Source organism: Bos indicus, chromosome 18, assembly GCF_029378745.1.
Source record: "Bos indicus isolate NIAB-ARS_2022 breed Sahiwal x Tharparkar chromosome 18, NIAB-ARS_B.indTharparkar_mat_pri_1.0, whole genome shotgun sequence".
In the NCBI taxonomy this organism is placed as follows: domain Eukaryota; kingdom Metazoa; phylum Chordata; class Mammalia; order Artiodactyla; family Bovidae; genus Bos; species Bos indicus.
Window position 1 is genome coordinate 43,726,966 of NC_091777.1, and position 22,533 is coordinate 43,749,498.

The 22,533-nt window shown below is 46.1% G+C and overlaps 3 protein-coding genes, 1 long non-coding RNA gene and 1 other non-coding gene across 7 annotated transcripts in view; 3 read left to right on the forward strand and 2 right to left on the reverse strand.

The window, feature by feature from the left end:
* ANKRD27 (ankyrin repeat domain 27) overlaps positions 1–1,411 on the reverse strand; it is a 60,671-nt gene extending 59,260 nt beyond the window's left edge. The window contains exon 1 of one of the 2 annotated variants that reach the window (XM_070770897.1): positions 1,281–1,411. The gene's annotated coding sequence lies outside the window, so the exon portion shown is untranslated. The other variant, XM_070770898.1, reaches the window with a different exon arrangement.
* Positions 1,412–1,635: 224 nt separating this feature from the next.
* Positions 1,636–8,166, forward strand: RGS9BP (regulator of G protein signaling 9 binding protein). Its single transcript, XM_019978115.2, has one exon. It carries the CDS (start codon positions 2,432–2,434, stop codon positions 3,143–3,145), a length of 714 nt encoding a protein of 237 aa, XP_019833674.2. The 5' UTR covers positions 1,636–2,431; the 3' UTR covers positions 3,146–8,166.
* Positions 5,200–5,392, forward strand: LOC139177410 (U2 spliceosomal RNA). Its single transcript, XR_011561854.1, has one exon. It is a non-coding gene; the product is annotated as a U2 spliceosomal RNA (small nuclear RNA).
* Positions 8,167–10,150: 1,984 nt separating the features above from the next.
* On the reverse strand, positions 10,151–13,992 carry LOC139177098 (uncharacterized). The gene is made up of 2 exons (XR_011561530.1): positions 13,898–13,992; positions 10,151–10,664 (listed from the first exon to the last, which is right to left on the reverse strand). It is a non-coding gene; the product is annotated as an uncharacterized lncRNA (long non-coding RNA).
* A 235-nt stretch (positions 13,993–14,227) lies between these two features.
* On the forward strand, positions 14,228–22,507 carry NUDT19 (nudix hydrolase 19). Of its 2 annotated transcripts, XM_019980075.2 has the most exons (4): positions 14,228–14,941; positions 18,895–19,102; positions 19,957–20,040; positions 22,192–22,507. In XM_019980075.2, the coding sequence occupies exons 1-4, from the start codon at positions 14,228–14,230 to the stop codon at positions 22,326–22,328; spliced, it is 1,143 nt and encodes a 380-aa protein (XP_019835634.2). In that variant the 3' UTR covers positions 22,329–22,507. The 2 variants fall into 2 exon arrangements, with proteins under 2 accessions (XP_019835634.2, XP_070627005.1); XM_070770904.1 differs by having other exon boundaries at positions 19,957–22,260.
* Positions 22,508–22,533: the final 26 nt, after the last annotated feature.

Sequence of the window (22,533 nt, forward strand, 5' to 3'; positions counted from 1 at the left end):
GCACTCTCAACTTCTCTGCTTGGCATGGAGGCCCTCTTATTCCTGGCCTCCTGCCCACCTCTGCAGCTTCATCTCCTTCTGCTGTCCACAAAGCTCCCAGAAGAGATGGGCTCTCCTCCCTTCTACCCATTTTATCCTAAAAACTACTCTTCCTCTGTCAAGGCCCCATTTGGCCCATAAGTGGCTGAGATGGCCAAGGGCCACAGTATCACCACTGAGACAACCAATTAAAGGACAGACTGCTGCGTGAGAGGCCCCTGAACCCAGCGCTCTGGACGGGGTTGGGGGCGGGGCCGACTGCCTCAATGCCAAACCTGGCAAGGTGCCTGGAAATGTAAATATCCTGCTAACAGCTGCTGCTCCTCTCTAGGGCTGGTGGAAGGGTGCAATCAAAATAGGGGTCTCTCTTCCGGAAACCCACAAAACTTGGAAAATTCCAGCACAAGGCAAACTAGGAGTCCCCTACAGTTTCGTCTGCGCCTCATTCCCTGAATGTCCTAAATCCTCAAAGAAGACGCCCCACTTGCTCCCCGTGGCCCTGCACGACCGCAAGCGCCCACGTCCCCAGCACCTCCAGGGGCGGCCAGAGCCGCACGGCCTTGCTCACGCGCCAATGGGCAGTCCATTTTCAACGAAAAGAACTAAACAGACTCAGAATCCAGAACACCGTTTGGTGCTTCATAGTTTTCCCGGGGTAATCTTAACCCAGCTGTAAGAGGAGACCCCCGCCCCATGAGAGGCAGGCTAGCAGGGATTCCCTCCTCTCCTTCCAGCTCCTCCATCACCACGGGGACCACGACAGCCCGGCTCGAGGATCCGCACCCCTATCCACAGCCTCCCATCCACAGCCTCCCCTCCACCCGCCCCGCCAGGCCTCCCTTAAACCCCAGAAGCCACCCAGCCCGTGATCGACGGCCCTGCCTATTATTGCCCCCAAGTCTGAGCTCCCGGGATCCCAGACTGCTAACCTGTCCTGATGCCGCGGGGGTCAGAGGGCTCACTCTTCGCCAACCCCACCCCTCGACCCGCAAACACACACGAGGGGCAGAGCGAGCCAGGCTGCGGACGGGAGCTGGAGAGCACGGGCGCGGCAGTCCACTCCGCGATGGGCCCAGGCCTCGGGGGCCTCCCAGGGACAGCCAGCCCAGCTTGGGGCGCCGGCCGAGGAAAGAGCCCCTCCCCCTTCTCCGCTCCGAGGCCCCGCCCGGCCTCTGGGCCCAGAGACGCAGCCGTCCCGAGGGAACGGAGGCGCGGGAGGAGACAGGAGGGAGGACACTTACTTAAAAGGCTACATAGTTTCACTCCCCGCCCTTCCAGGAGTGGCGCCGATACCTCCCGGCCCCTCGATAAAGACCTCAGGGCCCACCACCCCAACGCGGCAGAACTGCTGCACCGCCCACCCCCGTTGGGCGGAGTCGCACCCCAGGACTCTGGTCAGTCCAATGAGAAGCTGTCTTTATTCAGAGTGACGCGTGCGCAGAGCAATCATTGAGCCCGCCCAGCCAGGGGTGGGGCTCAGGCGGCGTGCAACACTTCCTATTCAGACTGGACCAGCCCAGAGCCATCGACTGCGCCTGCCTGGAACGGGAGGGGGCGGGGCCGAAAAACACATCTGACACAAGGGGTGGAGTCCAAGCCCTGTTGCTGGAAAGCGGGCTGGACTAGGATGGGGAGATACGGCAGCCTTTCCGCCCCGCAGATTGCCCTTTACTACTCGGTTTGGAGGACAGGGGTGTCCAGTCCTACGAAGCATACTACTTCCGTCGCTGGCTGGGTCTAAGAGTCAGAGCCCCTGGGTTGTAGCCCCATCACTTACATGCACGTGGCGTGATCTTTATCCTCCTCCCCCCTTTTAAATCTGAGCCTCAGTTTCCCCTTCTCAAAAACAGAGGAGGGTTGGATCTGCTGAGCGCTAATATTCCAGACTGTAATGGGGTGCAGAGGAGGGGGAGATGGGGGACCTGCACGTGACCTCCCCGCTCAGGGCCCCGCCCAAGCCTGGTCCAGGGGATGGGAGCGCCCAGCGAGGAAGGGCGGGGGTGGGCGGATCTAAGAAACCCGACCCCGCCGCCCTTAAGGCGCTCGGAGCGAGCGGCTCAGCGGCCCGCTAGCCCTGGCGACGGCACGGGAGGAGGATGGGGACCTCAACACGGGCTTCGCAGGTGCTACCGTGGAGGCGAGAGCTGCGCAGAGATTCGGCGTGTGACTAGGAGCGCACCTGGGGAGGATGGATGAGGGAATGGCAAACCCGGTCAGCGGAAGCGCATGTTGTGGACCCTGAGCAGCGGTAGCGCCAAGCTCCTCTCAGGCCATGAGGAGTGCTCGGACCGTCCGGCCGGGGAACGCCGTCGAGGCTGGCTGCATCCTGCTGCGCTGAGTGGGTGAAGGTGAGAGGGGCGCAGGCGGCCGGGGTGCGCGGGAGAGCAGCGCCATGGCGAAGGAGGAGTGCAAAGCGCTACTGGACGCGCTTAATAAGGCGACCGCATGCTACCATCACCTGGTGCTGACCATCGGCGGCTCCGCAGACTCGCAGAACCTGCGAGAGGAGCTGCAGAAGACGCGCCAGAAGGCGCAGGAGCTGGCGGTGGCCATCCGCCTCCGGCTGACAGCCCCGCTGCGCGACCGGAGCCTGGGCGCCGAGGAGCGCGCCGAATTCGAGCGCCTCTGGGTGGCCTTCTCCGGCTGCCTGGACCTGTTGGAAGCCGACATGCGGCGTGCACTGGCCCTGAGCACTGAGTTTCCGCTGCAGGAGCCGCGGCGGCCACTGGTGCGCACGGGGGTGGAAGGCGGCGCGACCGGCGTAGCGGCGCGCGCCCTGAGCGTCCGCAGCCTGCGGCACGAGGCGCATCGCGACTTCGACGTGGAAGACCTGCACCAGCTGGAGCGGGAGATCCTTCAGGTGGGCGAAATGATCCAGGATATGGAGATGAAGGTCAACGTGCCCCGCTGGACGGTGCAGGCCCGGCAGGCGGCAGGTGCCGAGCTCCTGTCCAGCGCCAGTGCCGGCGTCTCCTCGGTGGGCGGCGTGTCGGTAGAACAGCGCACTGGGCCCTGCGACCTGAGCAAGGCCAAGGCCGCCACCATCTTCAGCGCCGTGCTGCTGGCGGCTGTGGCCTTGGCGGTGTGCGTGGCGAAGCTGAGCTGACCCGTACCTGACGGGCCCCCGCCTCCACCAACCCCTCTCGGGAGACACCCCTGGAGAACGTCTGCAACCGCCTGGACTAGGGATGGGAATGGGATCTGGCATGTTTAAGGGGAGCGGTTCTAAAGCACAGTGTGTGTAACGTGTATGTTTGTACGCGTGTTTCAAGCACACATCTGCCTGGGCAGAACGTGGCTTCCCTCTTGCTGGCCCGGGAGGAGTTAATTTTGCGCGGGCCACCAGGGCATTATCGCTAATGTATGCAAGAGCTTTATCCCCTATTAATAGAAAACCGTTCTCGGTGACCTGAGATTCCTCCCAGTTAATACGTTACCGCCTGTGCTGCTGGGGCGTGTTTACACTGAGGCTGAGCTTGGTGCCCCAGCCCCTGCGGGTGATTCCCATTCTCGGAGAGAGGCAGTTTGGAAAGAGGATGGGGTGAAATGAAGTGTGAGGTGAGGGCTATGTTTTGTGTTTGTGTGTGTTGGTTTTGTTTCGTGGAACAAGAAAGCAAATGGTAATGAGATGTGAGCAGTTTTATAATCTTCATCCTTTGGGGCCTAAGCGTAGGAGAGTGTGCGTTCTTATAGGGAGGATTACACACTTCTGCACCTGCTTGCCCACTGAAAATGACTCCCTGGGTGGGACACAAGCTTTGGGAAGGGGCGCAGTCTATCCATACAAGCACTTTCTCCTTGACTGGGGCTTATTTTTGTTCCAGAACTAGACCAGAGTTTTTGATCCTCCTTTGGGGGAGGGCTGGGGAATCCTCTTTGGAGCCCTTAATCCTAACTATCCCTTGGAATTTGCTTGCTAGCCAGTAGGAGACCTGGCTTTGGAGGGAGTTGCACAACTCCCTGACCTGGACACCCCCTGAGAGGGTCAAGTGACATCACTGGGCACAGAGGTTTTGAGCCAATCAGCCCTGAGACTGGGTTAGAACGTAACAGCTTTAACTCCAAAGTTAAGGAGCTTTTTTAAAAAAAAAACTTCCGTTTAAAAAAATCGTATGACCACATTGTGTACTATCAAAGCTGATTTTTTGTAAAAGACATTTGGCCACGAATTCATACAGTTGCCAATGAATCGTTACATGATGTCTTTACTTAAATATTTAGATTGCTAAACAAACATCTCCATTTATTTTGAAAATCTGTCTTCTTAAGGCAGGAGATCATAGCATAAACTACTGGAACCACAGGTGTAGATGACAGAAGTTAAGTGGCCCTAGCCTCTTTGTGGCAATAAATAAGGAAATGTGGAAAACACACTAGGTCCCAGGCTGGAATTTGCCTGAGCGGTGCCACCAACTCCCCACCTGTGGTTCAGAGAGAGCGTTACTGGGGAAGAACGGCTGAGAAAAAAGATGCATTTAACTCTATAGATAATTTGGAATAAAACCCAGAGACTGATTTGGCTGAAAAGTGAAAAGAATTTTTTTTCTCTCTCTCTTTTTCACCCCGGAAGGGAGAAAGGGGACCAGGGGGAGGGAATGGGTAGTGTTTCACAGGGCAGTTTGAAGGGCCAAGGGTCAAAAGTAAATATCAGTCCCAAGAGCTCAGTCCTACGGACCACCCTCCCAGCCTCGCTCACCCAGTCCCACTCCTCAACACACAGATAGTTAAACCACAGGACCTGTTTGTGTGTTTCTGTGATAATGATTTTAAAAGATCCACAAAATCTTAAGCTGATTAAGAGTTCTGCAACAATAACTAATAAAAGGAACTCCTTCTGCTTCATCCAGTCTGGGTGAATCTGAATTGGGCCATGTCAATTTCTTTTTACACCTGCCTTCCCAGGATAACTTCAGAAATGACATAGGAAGTTTTCTAACTCCCCTCTTTCTCATCCACCTGGGATAAAGCATGGACTCTGTCACCTCATGTCTCTCAGGCTGGGGCATATTGTGACCCAGTGTTGGAAAATATCCCTAAAAACCAAGCCCTAAATATATTCTTTGATCTATAAAATTGTGACTCTTTGTTCTTTTGAAGGTGTTTTTGTTCATGATTCATCAGAATCTGTTATAGAAACAGCCCATTAGAAGCTGTGTAGTCATCACTTCTCAGCCTTTTGGCTAAGATCAAGTGTAGAAGTTGTGTAATCCATAGAGGGCAATTGGAACAAGCGAATGTCTTTATTTTCACTCTTTGCATCCACTTGACAGATCCTTGAGTATTTACTTACACGTGCAATCAGATGTGTACCTGGTTCTGAGAATCCACTGCTCCCTGAAATCAGTGATAAAGTACTGTACACACACCGAAAAAGCTGAATTAGAATGAAGGTATTTATCCTGTGGCTCTGTTAACCTAAACACCTCTTTGTTAAATATTCATAATATTTGGCATTATTTGGGGTTATAACATTGCCTAATAGAACTTTTTGCTCTGTGATGAGAGCAAAATCACCTTCTGCTTGAGCAATAGGCTGCTCTATAACAATATCTCCCTGATCTCATTTCTCTGTATCATTCAAGAGGTTGTTTTCTGGTAGAAGCCTGATTTAATTTAGAGGTTGGATATCAAAGTCATTAATTTTCTTAAAACATTTGGTATGATCTTATACCATGATACAAGTGATTAAAAAATTACAAATATTTAATAAAGTGTATATAGGGTATAGTCAGTGTTAGAGTCAACTTTCCTAAATTAAAGGTACAAGTGAAAGGATAGGTCTTTACCTCAAAAATTAAGTGCTATTATATTGATAAATCTATCGTATGTTGAATACGTGTAAGATAAAATATACCTGGCTTCTCTTTTGGGAAAATAGCACAGCTTTATCTGATACTGATATGACAAGAACTCATAATGTCAAGACACTTATCCCGGGAACTTTAAGCTCTTCCTATTAGAAAAAAAGAACAGAACAATGTTTATAGAAGGAAAAATGCCTGGCAAATTCTTTTTTATGTACTCTAAGAATGTATGCTTTTAAATGCCACAAGGGAAAATATTTTTGGCAAGTCAAATTTGAGCATAAAATTAATGATCTGCCTAAGGTTTACAGGAAGCTACATAAGAGATGCATGATGTCCAATGACTGAAAAGCAGTTTGGGTTGAAGAGAGTTCCAGGTTGCATGAGAACCCTGATTGTGCTGCATTTTTTTCAACATGCACATTCATACTTTTTTTTTTTTTTAGCTAGACAGTTGATTTTTAGGATGCAGTTCTCTGTTCTGTAATGAGTGTTTGTTAAGGGTGCAAGCCCCAAAGTGCGAGCCTGTAAGGCAGCCTCAGAAATAGAAGTGCTATAGGACTGACTTCTGTATTCCTTCGGGGAGTGCCTCCTCCTACAAGACCAGACCAGTTGCAGTGGGCAGGGCTCTGCCTTTCTCTCCAAGTACCTCAGACAAGTCACTGACTTCCCTGTGTCTCCCTTCCCTCATCTGTGAAATTGGAGGGTCCTGACTGGTGAACTCAAAAACATTTAACAGGATGCAGTTAGACAGGGAAGAGTTCTTTTGTTTGGGGCTTTTTTGGGGGGAGGGGGTGGCGAGGGGTTGTTATTGTTGGTTTTGGTGCATATTGAAATGGAATCTTACAGTTTGTCTAAACTTAGCCTGGTGGTAAACTTCCATATGAATTTTAAAAATCAGAATGAACTAAGCTTACTGTGATTTTAGTCTATCACACGTGTGTAAAAATGCTACTTATTTATAGTATCTAGATTAGAATTTTTAATTCAGACTCTAAATCCAAGACGGCCTTGTGTTTATTAAACACTTGGTTTTACCCAGCAACCTAAACTGATTCTGGTAACTTATAGATGTGAAATCCCATAGTTTGTCATGGAGTCTTGGAGAATCCTTTTCTGTAACTGCCCTGTACCCTCAGAACTGTAATGGCATTGCCTACCTGACGCTGGGAAACTAGCACAGCGTGGGTGGTTTTGTACGTGGCATCAGACACTAGTTGGAAGTAAAAAGCTTCATGTTTGAATGATGCTTCTAACTAAAATGGTTATTAATAATTTAAAGGGGCTTCCCTTGTGGCTCAGCTGGTAAAGAATCCACCTGCAATGCAGGAAGATAACATGCAGCATTCATAACTTTGTTGAAAAAGGCACCCTCAAATGATTCAGCTATCAACTATTATGATATTTTAAGTTATTCTTAATCTTCTTCATGTACATTTAAATTGAAGTGAATTTATACTTCACAGATTTCATTACATAAAGAGATGTTCAGAAGGACGCCAGGATTATAAATCTCCAGGTGTTTTTCTACAATACAATCATACTCTTCTTTTCATGGAAGATGGAATCCAGGAAGAACAGTAGATCTGCATCTGAATACTATTTGGCTGTGGTCAACACAGATCAGAGTCATGTTCAAATACTGTTCCTTTAGCTCTTAGGAACTGACCAAAGGTGCAGGAACTGACTACATGCCCTGCATCCATGAGCACAGGATAGATTTATGTAAAAGCATTCCTCTCTTTTATTTACTTATTTTCATTTCACTCCAAAGAGGATTTTGGGTGTTTTCACTGCAGTACTTTGAGATCTTCAGCATCCTTCTTCTCTGGTGTTTGAATTTAGAATGTTATAACCTTAAGGCTTATATGACAAATGTTAATAAGCCACATGAAAACTCCTGTTGACAAAATAATTTTTAAGAGTCCTTTTAACATGCTGTTGTCAGGAAAGCAATTTTTAAAATACTTTATTTGGTTGGGCTGGGTCTTAGTTGTGGCGTTCAGGATGTGGCATGCAGGATCCTTAATTGCAGCACGCAAACTCTTAATTGCAGCATGTGGGATCTAGTTCCCTCACCAGGGATGGAACTTGGGCCCCCTGCATCGGGAGCATGGACTGGACCAAGTCCCCAGAAAGCAAATTTGCATGTCTTTTGTCTGTAGGTATGTGTCAGGCACATAGAGAAGATCTATGAAGAAATTTACATAAATGAAAATGTTTGTTAATGTTTGGTGGGATTATAAATGGTATTTTTTCAATATATTTGTATTTAATATTGTTATATTGTTTTTACAATAAAGTTTGAATGTTCTTATGGTTAGTTATTAAAATATAAATTTTAACAGTTAGGGTCTCAATTTTAATGAGAAATGATTTCAGAACACACACCCCTACCCCACCAGGAACCACAAACAGGCAAAGCAGAACTTTTAGAATCTTACCCACAGGGAATCAGAAGCATGTTTTTTCTTAATTAATTTTAATTGGAGGATAATTACTTTACAATATTGTGGTGGTTTTTGCCATACATGAGTCAGCCGTGGGTGCACACAGAAAATGTATTATCAAGACAATAGCATCAAGGTTAGGAACACTGACTACAGAATCTGGGGTAGCCCTGAATTCCGATCCATTCTTATTGAAGGTGTTCATTAATCTCCCTCACCTCAATTTCCATATCCTTACAACAGGAGTAATAATAGGATATACTTCATGGGGTGGGGTTCCCAGGTGACTCTGGTGAATCCATCTGCCAATGCAGGAGATACAGGCTCAGTCCCTAGGTAGGGAAGATTCCCCTGGAGGAGGAAATGACAACCTACTCCAGTATTATTGCTGGAAAAATCCCATGAACAGAGGAGCCTGGTGGGCTATAGTGCATGGGGTCGCAAAAGAATTGGAGGCAACTAAGTTCGATGATGATGATGATGATGAAGACTTCATGGGGTATTGACTGTGCTAGGGGGTACTGACTGTGCTGGGGGGTATTGACTGTGCTGGGGGGTACTGACTGTGCTAGGTCTTCGTTGCTGCACGAGCTTTCTCTAGTTGCCCCCGAGCAGGGGCTCCGCTTCTTCAGGGCGTGGGCTTCTCATTGCAGTGACTTCTCTTGTGGAGCACAGGCTCTAGGTGCATGGGCTTCAGTATTTGCAGCACTCAGGCTCAGCAGTTGTGGCACAAGGCCTTAGTTGCTCCGAGGCATGTGGGGTCTTCCTGGACCAAGGATCAAACCAGTGTTCCCTGCACTGGCAGGCAGATTCTTAACCACTAGACCAGGGAAGGCCCATAGTCATATTGAGGTAAGATTTTTTTCTGGCACAAGGCTCAATAAATATTGGCTGCCTAAAATGGAATTGGCAGAAAGTAAAGAGGAACTAAAAAGCCTCTTGATGAAGGTGAAAGAGGAGAGTGAAAAAGTTGGCTTAAAACTCAACATTTCAGAAAACGAAGATCATGGCATGTCCCATCACTTCATGGGAAATAGATGGGGAAACAGTGGAAACAGTGTCAGACTTTATTTTTTGGGGCTCCAAAATCACTGCAGATGGTGATTGCAGCCGTGAAATTAAAAGACGCTTACTCCTTGGAAGGAAAGTTATGACCAACCTAGATAGCATATTGAAAAGCAGAGACATAACTTTGCCAACAAAGGTCCGTCTAGTCAAGGCTATGGTTTTTCCAGTGGTCATGTATGGATGTGAGAGTTGGACTGTGAAGAAAGCTGAGCACTGAAGAATTGATGCTTTTGAACTGTGGTGTTGGAGAAGACTCTTGAGAGTCCCTTGGACTGCAAGGAGATCCAACCAGTCCATTCTGAAGGAGATCAGCCCTGGGCTTTCTTTGGAAGGAATGATGCTAAAGCTGAAACACCAGTACTTTGGCCACCTCATGTGAAGAATTGATTCATTGGAAAAGACTCTGATGCTGGGAGGGATTGGGGGCAGGAGGAGAAGGGGACGACAGAGGATGAGATGGCTGGATGGCATCACTGACTCGATGGATGTGAGTCTGAGTGAACTCTGGGAGTTGGTGATGGACAGGGAGGCCTGGCGTGCTTCGATTCATGGGGTCGCAAAGAGTCGGACACGACTGAGTGACTGAACTGAACTGAACTGAACTGAAAATGGAATGACTGGGCAGAAGAATCAATACATATGAAAATACTAACTTCCTATAATTTAGGTGAAATCTGCTACACCAATCTGAAAATTAAAACTTGATAAACGTGTCAAATTAGAGAAGGTATGTAATAAAATGGTCAAGTTTATAGAAGGAAATTTAGGTTATCTATAAGTTGGAATCTGTACATTTTTAAAGTGCAATTTATTAAGGTATAATTTTAATAGAGTAACACTCACCCTTCTGAGGTGTGCAGTTTTTTGAGTTCTGACAAATATATACAACCACGTAATCACCACCAAAACCAAGATATAGGATGTTTTCATTACCACCCTAAAGTTCCCTCCTGTCCTCTGTAGGCAATCCTTTCCTCTCACCCTCAAATCTGACAACCACTGATCTGATTTCTGTCCCTGCAGTGTTGCCTTTTCCAGACTGTCACCTAAATGGAATCGATGCATTTTTGAGAAAACATGAACCTTTTGAAAACTCTTCTCAAAAAGCATTCTGAGAAATCATTTTTATGTGGTGATTCTTGGTGCCAGTCATTCACAGGTGAATCTCATTTAACCACAATGACATCTTCATTTCCGGGCAGGCTGAACACACTCTCCTGGCCCCTGTTGATTCTCCAAGCTGAAGTCATCTCTCCATGGCTAGCCACGCATAGGCTCTTCCTTTCTTTTCCCATGGAAAAACCTGATAAATAACAAACAACAGAAGTGAATTTAGGCTCACTGAGGTAGATAGCTATGGGTAACAAACAGCATGACATGTTTGGGAAGTCTTTTTTTTTTTTCTTTCAGGATCATGCCTGTCATGATAAATCAAATGAGGACATTTATTATCATAAAGATAGCTGGGGAGGATCAGACAAGTGAAGCATAAGAACCGAGAGTCAAGTGTCCCTCTCTAAAATAAGCAACTATTGTCATAAACAAAGTGACTCATTTCTTGTGATCACGTGGCACATGGGAACTGCCAACTCTAATAGGGGATGGCTGTGTATACTTACTGTCGGGCCTGGGGTAAAACACTACGCTCCTGGCAGAACAGTGCCGGGCAGGGCACCTGGAGGACATGCTGATAGGCCTGGAGACATTCCAACACTTGCTGCATGTGTGACCTTAAATATACAGATCACAGTGAACTGTCTTTCTGTATCTCTTGCCCATTGCACAATTGGAGGTTTTTTCTTTCTTTCTTAGTATTTACTTATTTGGTGGCTTTGGGTCTTAGGTGCGGCACACAGGCTTCTCTCTAGGTATAGCACGAGGGCTTAGTCGCTCCGTGGTATGTAGGGTGTTAGTTTCCTGGACCAGGGACTGAATGTGAGTCCATTGCCTTGGAAGGCGGACCACTCGGTGGTCTCAACCACTGGAGCAGTAGGGAAGTCCCTTGAGGTTTTTTTTCTTCTCCATTTTTTCTCTCAATCCTTTGTGAAACGCAATAGAGTTAATTTTCTCAGTTTATTACATCTTGGACTTACTTATGGTATCTGTTGTCACAATAAAGTTATAAATATGCATGGTGTGTCAAACTGATCAATCTTTTCCCTTATGCTTCTAGATTTTGAGTCAAAGGCTATAGAGGAATTTACCTTTTTCTCCTAATGCTTAGATATTTTTTTATCCACTGTTGTAGCTAGCCTCCAAGATGACCACCAATGATCCCTACCTCCTGGTGTTTACATGTGGTCCCCTCCCATACAGAATAGAGCTGACCAGTGTCACAATAGGATACTGTGGAAGTGGTGGAGTGTGACTTCTGTGGCTGTCAGGAAAGGCATCATGACTTCTTCCCTCCTCTCTTCTGAATCATTGATTACCAAGTAAGTCTTGAAGACATCCAGGAAGCCCTGTGGAGAGGCCAATGTGGTGAGGAACTGAGGCCTCTAGACAACAGTCATATGAGCGAGCCATTGTAGAAATGGATCCTCCAGCCCCTAATCAAATCCTGGTTGACATGCTGACCACAGTCTCATGGGAGATACTGAGATGGAATCACCCAGCTAAGATGCTCTTGGTCCATAGGAACTGTGAGATAGTAAATGCTTACTGTTTGAAGCTACTGAGTTTCCAATCTCCCAAGATAAAACTCTAATTCCTTCCTCTCCCTTGCTCTGCATATTCAACAGTTCCACCTCCTAAATACTCTCTAATAAATCATTCCCTCTCCCGACCTCTCCCCCTCTTCACAGCCACTCTCCTAGTTCAGACCCTCATTATTGCTTCCCCAGCACATTCCATGGGGTTCCAGAACAGCCCCATCCAATGGAGTCATCATGCTGTTGTCAGCGTGACCTTTGAAGATACAAACTTAATCATGTCACCACCGTTTACGGCTTCCTATGGCTCAAAGCACTGAAATGACTTCGATGGTTGGGGATTGGTAAAAACATAGACTCTGGGGTACCACCCTGATCTCTACAATAGATTGTGAAATGATTATCTCAGAGCAGACAGCCAAATGTAGTGGGAAAGCAGATAAGGGAAAGGTCCCCAACTGTGGATTATGAAGAGACTTGAGATGGATGAAATTTGGCAGACTCCACCTCCCCAAACCCCAATCTGCCAGTATATGTGCACTCCCTTGCCTCTGTGTGCTTTTCTAAACATGTGGTTCTGTTTCTGGGATGTGGTCAGTACACATGTATTTGCATCTTTAGACAGAGAAGGCAATGGCACCCCCACTCCAGTACTTTTGCCTGGAAAATCCCATGGATGGAGGAGCGTGGTGGGCTGCAGTCCATGGGGTCACTGAGTCGGACACAATTGAGCGACTTCACTTTCACTTTTCACTTTCATGCATTGGAGAAGGACATGGCAACCCACTTCAGAGTTCTTGTCTGGAGAATCCCAGGGATGGGGGAGCCTGGTGGGCTACTGTCTATGGGGTTGCACAGAGTCAGACACGATTGAAGCGACTTAGTAGCAGCAGCAGCATCTTTAGAAAATGATGTTAACAAAAAAGTCAACCTAAATACAGCTGGTGCCATCTCTGGATTCTCTCCCAGGAAACATCCCACATTAGAATGATAGTTTGAAAATGAGGCTCAAAGAGTATGGTCTGTAAGTGTTCTGTGCTAAGTCACTTCAACTGTGTATGACACTATACAACCCTATGGACTAGCCTGTCAGGATCCTCTGTCCATGGGATTCTCCAGGCAAGAATACTGGAGTGGGTTGCCATGCCCTCTTCCAGGGGATCTTTCTGACCCGGGATCAAACCCATGTCTCTTATGCCTTCTGCACTGGCAGGCAGGTTCTTTACCACTAGTGCCACCTGGGAAGCCCATGGTCTATATACTCATCCAAAAACATAACAAATGTGTGATCACCTATAATAGCAATTGTAGGAGAAACCGTTCCCCAGTGGCTCAGTGGTAAAGAAACTGCCTGCATTTGGGGAGACCTGGGTTCCATACTTGGGTGGGGAAGATCCCCTGGAGAGGCAAACGTCAACCCACTCCAGTATTCTTGCCTGAAAAATTCCATGGACAAAAGAGCTATAGTCCATGGGGTCACAAAGAAATTGAGTGACTAACACTTTCACTTTTCATGAAAGAGTAAATTATCAAATGGCCTAAAATGCTTAAGGGTCCCAGGTGCCCTTGTCAATAAAAGGTGTCCCAGATCACAAGGCAGGAGATTGTCCTGGGATTCAAGGAGCACTTTTCACACTCAGACTGTGCAGTGTGAAATTTGTATTTTGGTATCTGGTTCATCCGTCAGTTTCTCATTGCTGCGGTTCATATCAGTTTGCAAAGCTCCGACACCTACCCCCTGGATTCCCCTTCACCGCCTCCCACCCCACCGCCAGAGGAAACATATCCTCTTGTCGATTCCTGGTTTAATCGAGAAAGTCCTAGTTCTAAGGTTTTGTTTGGTCAGGTATGTGTCGCCAGGCCTAGGTTTGCATCGCACTTTTACCTCGACAGTCATTGTGCGATCCTAAGCATTCCAGCTGTAGTCTTGTGTCCTGCCTGGGTGAGGAAGATGAGGCCCTCCTAGCACGTGGCTGTGACAGCCTTTGTCCCGCGAGTGACCTGGCTGGGAACACGGGCATTCGAGGCGGAGCTTCTCTGCGTGGGCACCACACCCTTCTTACAGGCAGGCGCCAGCTCGGCCAAACAGCCCGGGTTCACCGATTGCCCCGTGCGCGCCTCGCTGGGAGAGGCGGGAGTTCACTTAGCAAGCTTCCGGGGAGAGCTCCAGTGGCACCAGAACCCCGAGCCCGGTAGCCGCGCTCCGCTGCCCGTCATGAGTGTCCCGGTGCGAGCGGGCCCAAGCAGCTGGAGGCGGGCAGCCACCTTAGTGCTGGCGGCGGGCTGGACGCGCCCGGTCCCCGCCGCCGCATCCAGGCCCCAGCCACCCGCCGAGGGATTTCGGGTGCTGCTGCTGCAGCGCTCCGCGAGCCAAGGCTTCTTGCCCGGGGCGCAGGTCTTCCCGGGCGGGGTGCTGGAGGCGGCAGACCGCTCGACCGATTGGCTGCGCCTCTTCGCGCCGCACCACGGGCCCCCACGCTTTGGCCTGGGTCGCGCGCCGCCCCAGCGCGCCGCCTTCCCGGTGCTGCCCAACGTCCGGCCGGGAGCCGTGGACGAGGACGCGGCGGCGCTGCCGGATGACATCGCCTTCCGCATCTGCGCCATCCGCGAGACTTTCGAGGAGGCGGGCGTGCTGCTGCTGCGGCCCAGGGACCCCCGGCCCCCTAATCAGGCGCCGGGCTGCGCCCTCGCGCCGCCGCCCGCCTTGGCCGATTGGCGCGCCCGCGTCCGCCGGGACCCGCGGCACTTCCTGAGCCTGTGCGCGCAGCTCGACTGCACTCCCGACATCTGGGCGCTGCACGACTGGAGCGTCTGGATCACGCCCTTCTCACGCCCCGGCGGCCGCCGTTTCGAGACCACCTTCTTCCTGTGCTGCCTGAACGAGCCGCCGCCGGTCTTCCCCGACTTAGTGGAGGTGGTGGACTGCCAGGTAGGGCGTCCTCCCGGCCCGGAGTGGGGATCCACAGGAGCTAGAAAATGAGGACCCCGGCAGGCGGCCCAGCTCCCCCCGGACCTTCCAGTAGGCCGCCTCAGGGCCGTAGTAGCCAGTTAGCTACTGAGCGGGCCTGGGACCCACGCGGTCCGGACCCCGGCCCAGCAGGCCAAAGCTGTGACATTGGTGAACTGTTTTCTGCTTTTTCCCGCTTCACAGTCCCAGGGCCTCGAAGATGTCTCCCCACGCGGTTTCTCCAGCGGGTGGCCGGCGGAGATCCCAGGAGTTCTGCTAGGGGTCCTTCCTGAGCAGTTGCCACGCTTTCACTTATTTCGTCCCCGCAGCCGTTTGTTTCCTCGTAGTTCAGTCTTTTAAAATTTATTTGAAACGTTTTCATTTGAGACTTGTTGGGGAAAGGCTACCCACTCCAGTGTTCTGGCCTGGAGCATTCCGTGGAGTGTATAGTCCCTGGAGTCGCAAAGAGTCGGACTTGACTGAGCGACTTTCACTTTCACTTTCGGCTACCGATATGGCCTACCTTGGTGAATGATTCCTCTGCACCTGAACAAGAATGTGTTTTCTGCTGTATTTGATGGAGTGTTTTTTAAAATGTCAATTAGATTAAGTTAGTTGATGGTGTCTTTTTAGGTCTGCTGTATCGTTTACCTACCTGTTCCATCAATTTCTGAGAAAAGGTTGTTGAAATCGTTAACGAACAGTTTGCGGGTTTGTCTTATTCTCTTCTCAGTTCTGCCAGGTTTTCCTTCGGGTATTTGGAAGCTCCTTTGCAAGGCGTTGCGTAAGACTGTTCAAGCTTGGAACTAGTCTTTGATTGTGATGAACTAGTCTTTGATTGTGAGAACTAGCCTTCTTTATCCCTGATAATGTTCCTTATTCTGAAATCTGAAGTTTATTATCAGATAGTGATATAGCTGCTCAGTCTTCCATTTAATTAGCAATAGCATAGCATATCCTCCTCCATTTTTTACTTTGAACCTGTGTCTTTATATTTAAAGTATGTTTATTGTAGGCAGCATATAGTCTTACTTTTTATCCTTTATGATAGTTTCTGCATTTCAATTGGAATGTTTTGATCATTTACATTCAGTGTTATTCTCAAATCTACTATCTTGCTGTTAGTTTTTTTAATCTGTCCCTTCTATTCTTTGCACTGTTTTTCTTCTTTTCTTGACTTCTTTTGGATTATTTGAGTATTTGTTGGACTCTTTTTATCTCCATTATTGCCTAATTACCTGTACTTCTTTGTAATTGCTTTAGGATTTGCAGTACATCTCTCACTTCATGTGTAGTATTAGAACCATAAAATAATAAATTTCCATTTCGCCCCTCCTGTCATGTATGCTTTTGTAGTCATACATTTGACTTTTATTTCTACTATAAACTCTACAATACAGTGAATATTTTTGCTTTAAGCAGGTACTCTGTTGTACACTGCGAATGAGGGGAAATGTTTTTTATGTTTACCTGTATATGTGATCTTTGCACTCTTCATTCGTTTGTATAGATTTAAATCTACATCTGGTATCTTTCTGCCTAAAGAACTTCCTCTAATATGTCCTGAATTTCAGTTCTTCTGACAGTGAATCTTCTAAATTTTGTTTGTCTGAAAATATTTTGCCTTTATTTTTTGAAAGCTATTTCATGTGGGTGTAGAATTCTGTATAGGTTGACAGTATGAGTTTTTGTTTCGTTTTTCTTCCAGTACTTAAAGATGTTACTTCATTAGTTTCCAGTTTGCATGATCTTCTGGTGAGAAATCTGCTTTTTCTCCTCCAGTTTTATTGAGATATAATTGACACACAGCTGGTGGCACTAGCGGTAAAGGACCCGCCTGCCAATGCGGGAGACATAAGGGACAAAGATTCAATCCTTGTGTCGGGAAGATCCCCTGGAGGAGGGCATGGCAACCCACTCCAGTATTCTTGCCTGGAGAATCCCCATGGATAGAGGAGCCTGGCAGGCTACAGTCCATAGGGTTGCAAAGAGCTGGACATGAGTGAATCGACTTAGCACAGCACATTGTGTAAGTTTAAGGTGACAGCATGATGGTTTGACCTACATAGACCGTAACATAATTACCACAATAAATTTAGTGCATGTTCATCATCTTTTAGAAAAGTTTGATTTTAACTCTGTTCCTCTGTACATAATGTGTTTGTATTTTTGGTTTTGATATGTATGCCTACTTAAGTATTTTCTCTTTAATTACTGGTATTCAGTAATGGCACTCCACTCCAGTACTCTTGCCTGGAGGGTCCCATGGATGGAGGAGCCTGGTAGGCTTCAGTCCATGGGGTCCACTAAGAGTCAGACACGACTGAGCGACTTCACTTCCACTTTTCACTTTCAAGCATTGGAGAAGGAAATGGCAACCCACTCCAGTGTTCTTGCCTGGAGAATCCCAGGGACGGGGGAGCCTGGTGGGCTGCCGTCTCTGGGGTCGCACAGAGTTGGACATGACTGAAGTGACTTAGCAGCAGCAGCAGCAGCAGCAGCAGTAATTTGATTATGATGTGCATAGTTTTCTTCTTGTTTTGTTAATAATTATTTGTTTCTTCAAATATTTTTCACCTCCCCCTATTTTCTGGGACTCCAATTACATGTATGTTAGACCACCTGATAATTTTTTGTGGGTCCCTGATGCCTTGTTCATTTTTTTTTTAAACTTTTTTCCTCTGTGCTTTATTCTGAATAGATTTATTGCTGTATTTTCAAAGTTTCTCTGTTTATATGTAGTATCAAAATTGCTGTAAATATCATCCAGTGTAATTTTCATCTCTAGAAGTTCCATTTATTTTTTTAAAAAACATTTCCTATTTCTCTCATGGTCATATTTTCCTTTACATCTTTGAGCCAATGGAACATACTTGTAACAGTGATTTTTAATGTCCTTTTCTGCCAATTCCATCATCTCTATAATTTCTGGGTCTGTTTCTATTGCCTGATTTTTCTTCTGGTTATGGGTCACATTTTTTTGCTGAGGTCTTGTAGTTTTTTATTGTCATTATTGTCGAGTCACTTAGTCTTATCTGACTTCCTTTGCTCAGGTTTCTCATACGAGCTTGTAAATTGTTGGCCTATAATTATTCTAGGCAGTCAATTTCAACTCCCTGGTTTTGGATGTGAGGGTCAATTTCCCCAGTGTATGTGGATATTTAGCAGTAAAGCAGTTAAAGAAAGAAAGACCTTTTGGAGTTATTTCATATTAATTGAATCAGCTCTTTTTATCTAAATGTGGACGGAAGGAAGACTTGGGAAGGAGGGCACAGCAGTGAGGTCACTTGCGTTAAGCGCTGACTGGTTGATATAATGCAGTTACTTCACTCCTGGGACAATAGACTGAGTCACGCCTCTTGACCTTTCTGAAAGCTTCTCTTGCTCCTGGCTCTTTACTGTCATTGTAACACACTGCGTGTACCATGCTACATTTTATTTGCTGAAGGTCCTACTAGGCCTGAGAGAGCTTTGTCTTGTCCACCAGCATGTCCTTATTGCCTAACCAAGGGAGGCGGGAACGAGAGACCCTTGGGGGTCCCTCCCATTTATGGGAGGAATGAACGGGCACTAAGTTCTCAATCTGCTGCCATGAATTTATACTTTAGTCTTCCTTTGAAAGTGATCAGAACCTCCTTGCCTTCTTAGCATCTCCTGTCTTTTATGCTGAACAACTCTCCCAGTTCAACCCGTTGTGATCTATCCTGGCTTATTTACTAGTTCTCAAGATCCATGTCCTAATAATCAACCTCTGAAGGGGATCAACCCAGCTTTCTTCACTGAATCTTTCCTTGTTGTCTCAGAGGAATCTAGCAAGATACATTAATGAATTAATTTATACAATTTTTTCAGATCTTAAGTACTGATCCAAGGATCTCAAATCTTGGATTGTCTATGGGGTAAACCTTAGGAAACTCTACCTTTGTCTTCCACAGTGGTCGTCTCCATCAGAGGCAATTGAAAGGCTCATATCAAAGGAAATTTTGCTTGCACCCCCACAGTTCTACGAAATACGTAGACTAGGAAACTTTGCCTCTCTCTCTGACTTGCACAAATTTTCTTTGGATCGTGAATCAGAAGGAACGGAAAGATGGATGCCGATCATATTGTTAACTGCTGATGGGATGATCCATCTTTTACCAGGTAAATCTGTGTTTACCAGTGCTTTTGTTGATATTCCCATTTAATGCTCTGGGCTGTATGGCAGTGTTCTCCCACACAGACACATGAATTACAATCTATGTTTCATATGCTACAGTGGAACTAATTAGATAAGCTCAAGTTCTATAAGATATTCATAGTTTTTATTATAATCAGAAATTCTGGATATATTACTTCATATACACTTAAGTAAATATATTTCCTAGACATTGGCAAGAGTTCTCTTGAATATTATCTCACTTTACCTTTTAATTTTGAATTATGAAAACTTGTAAATTATACTTATTTGATTGAAAGAGAGTTTTGTTGGTGGTCAGTTATTGTTGGGTTAGTACAGAAGTTTTTTAGCAGCTTACAGTAGAGTTTTCTGACCTCTCTTACTTACGGCTGCTTGTCTCACTTCTCAGAATCATGATAATATTTGTTACTCATCCTGCAGTGGGACAGCTTAGCAGTTTTGATGTGTAAATGATGATTTCTCTAACCTTAAAATGATTGGAGCAGCCCACATTGAAACACCAAAATTATATGGATATCGAGATGAATGTTATATTGAATGAAATAAAGAGAGTCTTGAATTAGTATAAAAAATTATAGTTCAGGATTAAAAAGCACCAGTTATAAATATTTATGTGCCCAAAGAAAATTCTTGGCTAGAAAATGGGGAACAGGTGAGGTTAGGTGGGATATTAAAAACACAAGAAATATATTGAGGTAAACTCAAAAAGTTCTGATTATTTAACAGCTATATCAGTTCCAAACACATGAATAAAAATAAATACTAATATATTGAAGGTTTTATAAAATAACACTAAAGTTAAACTATTATTTTTCAGGAGATGAGATGTACTTAGAAGATTCAAACTTTTTAGAAAACTGTATGTCCACTGAAAAAAAGACTGAAGAAATCATGAACGAAGGCAAGAAATTTCACCGAATAGTGTTGTATAATTCCCACAATTATGGAGATTATACAGATTATAGCATCCATGTGACAGTTCTGCCAAAGTATAAACACGTGTATCCTAAGAGCTGTGTAGTGGGTAAGAGCCGTCTGTAGGGAACAGCTTCTTTATACCTGGCCCACTTGTAGTTGTTCTAGTGAAAAATGAGGGTTGACTAGAGGTGCCTGGAACTTAAGGAACTTTATTCCTGTAAGTTCTAGGACAGTCTCTCCTATCTCAAGTGTATTGTGTAGCTCTGTTATTTTATTCTTTAAACCTTATAGTATCACACTAGTATAAGGTATTAATGTTTTGTTACCAAAAAGAGACAAAAGATTTCACAGAGATTTCCACTCCTGTGTTGTTCTGTTATCAAAAGTTTAAATCAGACATTCTGCTGCATTGTCTTTTAACTATATTAGCATACTACTCTATATGCTAGCATACTACTTTACCGCTTCCCTGGTGGCTCAGAGGTTAAAGCGTCTGCCTACAATGCAGGAGACCTGGGTTCGTTCCCTGGATCAGGAAGATCCCCTGGAGAAGGAAATGGTAACCCACTCCAGTACTCTTGCCTGGAGAATCCCACGGACGGAGAAGCCTGGTAGGCTACAGTCCACGGGGTCGCAAAGAGTCGGACACGACTGAGCGACTTCACTCTCTTCACTCTGTTATATGCTAGGAGTTTGATCCATTAATTCCTTAGACTTTCTGCTGGAACTAATTTAAGGGTGTCTGATTAGACACATGGTGATCGGAAGACTGAGATGACCTTCAAGTGACAGTGTCATTATTTTCTTATGACTTTAGCTTGATGATTAAGATGTAATTCCGTTAAAACTAAACTGCGTAAGTTATTAGTTTACCAGATTGGAAATTACTTTAGTGATTGTTGTAAAGAAATATGAAGCCATAACAGAAGTCATAATTTTTATTTTGGAGTGCTACTTGACAGAATACAAAGAGGTTATTAGAGAAATGTAGAACTATTCATCATTAATCATGCTTATTAATGGTTATTTATTATCAGTGTTTTTAATATGGGTAATTTTTTTTACCTCCTAAGAGGAATAATAATCTTTATTGATTACAGATGGGAAGTGGTTAAGAAGAAACCAGTTCTATTTCAGATCTTTGACTATATTATGCATTGTATCAATACATTTAATTTCACTTTTCATAAAAAGTATTGATAAATGAAGACTTCCCTGTAGCTCAAATGGTAAAGAATCTGCCTGCGATGCAGGAGACCAGGATTCAATCCCTGGGTTGGCAAGTTCCTCTAGAGAAGGGAATGGCAATCCACTCCAGTATTCTTGCCTGGAGAATTCCACGGACAGAGAAGCCTGGGGGGCTCCAGTTCGTGGGGTCACAAAGAGTTGCACACGACTGGGCGGCTAACACACACACACAGAGGAAAACGTCTAGGTGAGTTGTTCTCAGCCCCAGGCACTGTTGCCCTTTAGGGGCCTCTGGCAGTGTCTGGGACGTGTTGGGTTGTCACAGCTGAGAGTGAGATGCTACTGCCATCTAGTGGAGAGAGGCCAGGGATACAGTTTAATATCCTGGAATGCACAGGACAGCCACCCACCGTGAAGAATTATCTGGTCACGGTTGAGAAACTCTGATCTAGAGTAAAATCTATTGTCTTCAGTAAATGATTCCAACATGTAAATTTTGAGAGCAACAGATAGTGTTCGCATTCCTTCTGGCTTCTAAATCTATAGCAGTTCTTACCGATGTTTAGCCTCGGGCATCCTATTCTTTCATTCTCATTGAAAACAGAATGTTACAGCTGAGAGAAGCCTCAGTCAACACCGGGATTTTGCCGATGAGAAAACCGAGAAACAAATTCACACAGCTAGTCAGTGCCACAGCCAAGAGTAGAACCTGATTCTTTTTCTAGCAGGTGGTATCTGTTGCCTGTCAGTAGAGGCCTGATCATGTCTGCCCACCACATCTTGGTATTACAGTCAGCAGGGAAACCACAACACGGCCAAGAATTGGATGGAACAATGCTTTACTCATTTCCTGGAAGCAGCAAGGCCAGCTTTTGAACGACTTCTATAAGAATCTAAAATTGGGCGGGTGTCAGTATTTCAGGCTAACATGTCCTTATCCTCACAGGTCTTTGTCAACATAAAACAAGAGTGCCCTATAATGTGGGAGAAAATAAAGGACTTGAATGTAAGGGGACTTATCTCCTGGAGGATAATTTGTCGGAGGAGCTCACATACATGGGCATATGTAGGTCACATCCTTAAAGGAAACTGCTTGCCTTCCACTTTCTCTTTTCCCTTCTCACTGGCTGGAAATGGTGGCAACTGGAGCAGCTACTCTGGACCCAGAGACAGAGGCCAGATGTGAAAGCATAACTGCCTGCTACTTGGATTGCTCACCTCTTGCTTGTTATGTGAAGAAAAATACACTTCTTTTCATATAAGCCACTGTATTTTAGGATCTCTTTGT

Bases quoted from the DNA above. Each gene is read 5' to 3' on its own strand.
- RGS9BP (XM_019978115.2), top strand. From the start codon at position 2,432: ATGGCGAAGGAGGAGTGCAAAGCGCTACTGGACGCGCTTAATAAGGCG.
- NUDT19 (XM_070770904.1), top strand. From the start codon at position 14,228: ATGAGTGTCCCGGTGCGAGCGGGCCCAAGCAGCTGGAGGCGGGCAGCC. The intron at 14,942-18,894 runs GTAGGGCGTCCT...TGTCTTCCACAG, and splicing joins TGGAGGTGGTGGACTGCCAG to TGGTCGTCTCCATCAGAGGC. The intron at 19,103-19,956 runs GTAAATCTGTGT...ATTATTTTTCAG, and splicing joins GATGATCCATCTTTTACCAG to GAGATGAGATGTACTTAGAA.